Raw genomic sequence first — 4,182 nt, forward strand, 5'->3', positions numbered from 1 at the left:
TCGCACAGGCATGCGCACACACGCGCGCCCACACGCATGCACGCACTTGAAGCTGAGGATTGGCGGCAGACTTGTTGCACTACGTTGTCCTGTAGGCTGGCCGAATTGCTGTGCAGCAGCAATCCATGACAGCGCGTCAGCAAGGGAGCAGCAAACGCTACGTACGCACACACACACACACACGCACAACACGCACAACACGCACAACACACACAACACGCACAACACGCACAACACACACACGCACCTGTTTCGGAGGCATTCGGCAAAGAAGCGAATCTCCTGTTCCAGTCTGGCGCGCGCATTTGGGGGTTCGGGAAGCTGCTGCTGTTTGCTTCGCGTCTTCTCTTGTTCTACATGGCATCCCGCACGCATTGGCTCGTGAATTTAAGGACACTGGCAGTGGACAAACATATTCACGAACAACACACACTCACTCACACACTCACTCACTCACACACACACACACTCACACACTCACACACTCACACACTCACACACTCACTCACTCACACGCTCACTTACTCACACACTCACACACTCACTCACTCACACGCTCACTTACTCACACACTCACACGCACACACACTCACTCACACACACGCACTCACTCACACGCTCACGCGTTCACGCACACTCACACGCTCACTCACCTTCACTCACACACTCACATACACTCACACTCACATACACTCACATACACTCACATACACTCACATACACTCACATACACTCAGCACCGTTGTCACAGCAAGCAACATCCAGTGCACAACCGCTTCAGGCGACGCACCAATGGACTGTTCTTCAGTGGATATGGTGGCTCGATAATCCCTCCAAATGTCAGTTAATAAACAGAGCTCTTGGTGCAAGTCCTCCAACTCAGACAGCAGCGCTTCTCCAATTTGGCGACGAATCTTCATGTCCAAGGCGTGTACATGAGCGTACGCGCTCGCGTGTTCGAGTGAGCGTCGCAGCATGGCATGTTGTGCTTCCAACATACAGCCTTGGCAACCCAAACCAAAACAACGCACGCCACAACTCGCACAACAACACACACACAACAGCTGACGTGCGACTGACTGTACACGCACGGGTGTCACAAACCGCTCTGTTACTCTTACCTCGTCTCGCTCTGAAGGAGGTATCCATTCTTGTATTGTTTCCCAGACTGTCTTGGACGGGTCGAGAATGTCAGCGTCAGTGTCCATCATCGCTCACCACCACGGAACAACAACAAGCACAACAAGAACAACAACAGCTGCCACCGTTTCCAACTTCAATGGCAAGTTTGGGCGATTAGTGTAAGATATGGATCAATTATCGGCACATTGGCGGAGGTTGCGAACAACACAGCGCTGGCTGTGGTTGTGGTTGTGCTCCAGTGTCAAGTGTCATCACACGTACACACACCTACCACGCACACTGCTGTCACGTACACAGCTCTCGGGCACATCGCTCGCAAGCACGACTCACGGCAACTGACCAACGGTGGTCAAGCAAAACAGAACAAGCACACCAGCCAGCAGCTCGACGATGGCTTTGCTGCCTGTGTTGGCGCTGATTCTGGTGGCGGTGGTTGATGCTGCTGAGGTGTGTCACGGAACACCGGCAGACCGGTTGCCAAACATTCTGCACCTTGTGGCAGATGACATGCGACCGCAGCTGGGCGCCTACGGGCACGAGTACATGATCACGCCAAACATCGACGCACTGGCACAACGGTCCCTCCTGTTCGACTTTGCGTACACCCAGTTCGCCTACTGTGCACCGTCGCGCAACTCCTTCATGTCTGGACGCCGGCCAGACCGCACCCGTGCCCTGAACTTTCTCACCACCTTTCGCGAAGCCCCAGGAGGTCAGCATGCATGCCTATGATGTACAAGTGTTGTGTTCTGCTGTGGTATTGTGCGGTGTGTTGTGTCGTTGTGTTGTCTGTTTGTGTGTGTGTGTCTGTTTGTGTGTCTGTTCGTGTATCTGTTTGTATGTCAGTTTGTGCGTAATTGTTTCCTCAGCATCGCAGCGCTTTGCATCTATGCCAAGAGCCTCTTTCTTCTGATTATCCTCTTTTCTAACTGTGGTTTCCTCACATGCCATCTCCCACTCACCGGCCCCTTGCTTACTTGCTCGTCCTTGTCCCTCCTCCCCCTCCTCACTTTCTCTCACTCTCACACACGTTTTCTCTCTCTCACACACACACACACTTTTTCTCCCTCTCCCTCTCTACTTTCCTCCCTCGTCTGACGCTAGGCAAGAATTGGACGGCAATGCCACAGTTCTTCAAGAAGCAAGGGTACTTCACGTCGGCAGCAGGCAAGGTCTATCATGACGGCATGGACGACCCACCGTCGTGGTCATATCCTTCGAATCAGACAAAGTGGATTGAGTGCCAGCCGGGTGACATCCACGACCCCCACTTCAACTACTGCGGCGTGACCAAGGACAGCTTGATCCAGTACACAGACGAGGACCTGGCGTTGACGGAAGGCCTCAAGCGCATGGAGCTCGCTCATCAGTCTGGCAAGCCCTGGTGGGTGTCCATTGGTGTTCATCGTCCACACACGCCGTACCGCGTCCCCGCTGGCTTCTACGGCTCTGAGCTCTATCCGTTTGACGTTGCGCCGCCCAAGCACCGGTACCCTCCGCAAAATGTGCCTTATATGGCTGGAAACTGGGCAGGTAGGGCTGTTGCTGCTGCTACTGCTGTTCTTGTTCTTGCTCTTGCTCTTCTTATTGATTTTGCTCTTGCTCCTGCTCTTGCTCTTGCTCTTGTTGTGATGTCCACAAGCACAAACACAATCATGTGTTGTGAGAGCTCACACCTTCACTCGCGAACTTGGCTTGACTCTCTCGTGTTCTCGTGCACAGACGGCGACATCAACGATCCTGCGCATGGCTGTCCTTCTTGCGTTGTTCCAGACGAGCGCTCAGTCGAATACCGAAAGTGAGATGAACAGGTTGCAATCACACACACACACACACATACACACACATACATAGCTTCACATGCGCAGGCTACCCGCACTCGCATACGCATTCACTCACATACACACGCGCGCGCGTACACCCAACACACCAAACATTCACTCACACAATCGCATGCGCATTCACTCATCCCCGCCGCGGTGCTTATGCTTCACATCATCACGCCACCACACGCCACGGCAGGTGGTACTACGCTGCAGTCACGTGGACGGACCACAGCCTGGGCCGCGCCATCCGCAAGCTGGAGGAGCTTGGTGTCGAGAACAACACCATCATCGTCTTCCACAGCGACCACGGTGGACAAGATACACACTGACACACATGCGCACATTCAAACACATGAGCATGCACATATGCACACACACGCGCGCGCACACACATTCAAACACACAAACACACGAGCATGCACACACACGCGCGCGCACCCACTCACCACCTCCACCACCACCACCACCACCACCACCACCACGGCAGGGTACCAGCTGGGCGAGCTGAACGAGTGGTCAAAGAAGACGGATACAGAGCTGGCCGTGCACGTGCCGTTTATGGTGCGTGTGCCGTGGAAGCTCCGCCGCAGGGTACCAGCTTGGCGAGCTGAACGAGTGGTCAAAGAAGACGGATACAGAGCTGGCCGTGCACGTGCCGTTTATGGTGCGTGTGCCGTGGAAGCAGAACAGCATTGGCAAGCGCACAAAGGTGCGGGCGGAGCTTGTTGACCTGTACCGCACCCTCGCTGACCTGGCAGGTCTCGGAGACCATGTGGAGGATGGGGTACAAGGCACGTCGCTTGCAGGGGCGTTTGATGACCCCGACGCGCCGCCGCATAAGCTACAGACGAAGCTGGCCTACTCCCAGATTGGCCGGTGCGCGTGTGCACTGTTTCCAAAGTACAACGTGACGCAGTGCGATGCCAACGCGTGTGCGCACGTGCCGCTGCCCGCCTTTGACTTCATGGGCTACACGATGCGGACAGGGGACTACCGGTTCACAGCGTGGGTGCCCTTCGACAACACCACCATGCGCGTGGACTGGAACAGAACGGCAGCATACGAGCTGTATGACCTGACAGCAGACACGGGCCGGGACTTTGACTTTGACGGCTTCTCAGTCAATCTGGCAAACAACGCATCGTACGCCACACTTGTCGGCAACTTCAGCCAGCAGCTGCAGCACGCTGTCAACACGTGGGACTGACCTACG

General features: G+C 55.1%; 2 protein-coding genes across 2 annotated transcripts in view; one reads left to right on the forward strand and one right to left on the reverse strand.

Annotated features, from left to right (window-relative positions):
• PTSG_08137 (uncharacterized protein) overlaps positions 1-920 on the reverse strand; it is a gene marked incomplete at its 5' end in the record, with an annotated part of 3,607 nt that extends 2,687 nt beyond the window's left edge. Inside the window, 2 exons of the mRNA XM_004991101.1 lie at positions 244-353; positions 791-920. Coding sequence (XP_004991158.1) covers positions 244-353; positions 791-920 — 240 coding nt within the window. The remainder of the gene's footprint in view (positions 1-243; positions 354-790) is intronic.
• A 403-nt stretch (positions 921-1,323) lies between these two features.
• Positions 1,324-4,182, forward strand: PTSG_08138 (iduronate sulfatase). The gene is made up of 5 exons (XM_004991102.1): positions 1,324-1,855; positions 2,248-2,676; positions 2,866-2,941; positions 3,166-3,278; positions 3,560-4,182. Exons 1-5 carry the CDS (start codon positions 1,534-1,536, stop codon positions 4,174-4,176), a joined length of 1,557 nt encoding a protein of 518 aa, XP_004991159.1. The 5' UTR covers positions 1,324-1,533; the 3' UTR covers positions 4,177-4,182.

Source organism: Salpingoeca rosetta (genome assembly GCF_000188695.1).
Source record: "Salpingoeca rosetta unplaced genomic scaffold supercont1.21, whole genome shotgun sequence".
In the NCBI taxonomy this organism is placed as follows: domain Eukaryota; class Choanoflagellata; order Craspedida; family Salpingoecidae; genus Salpingoeca; species Salpingoeca rosetta.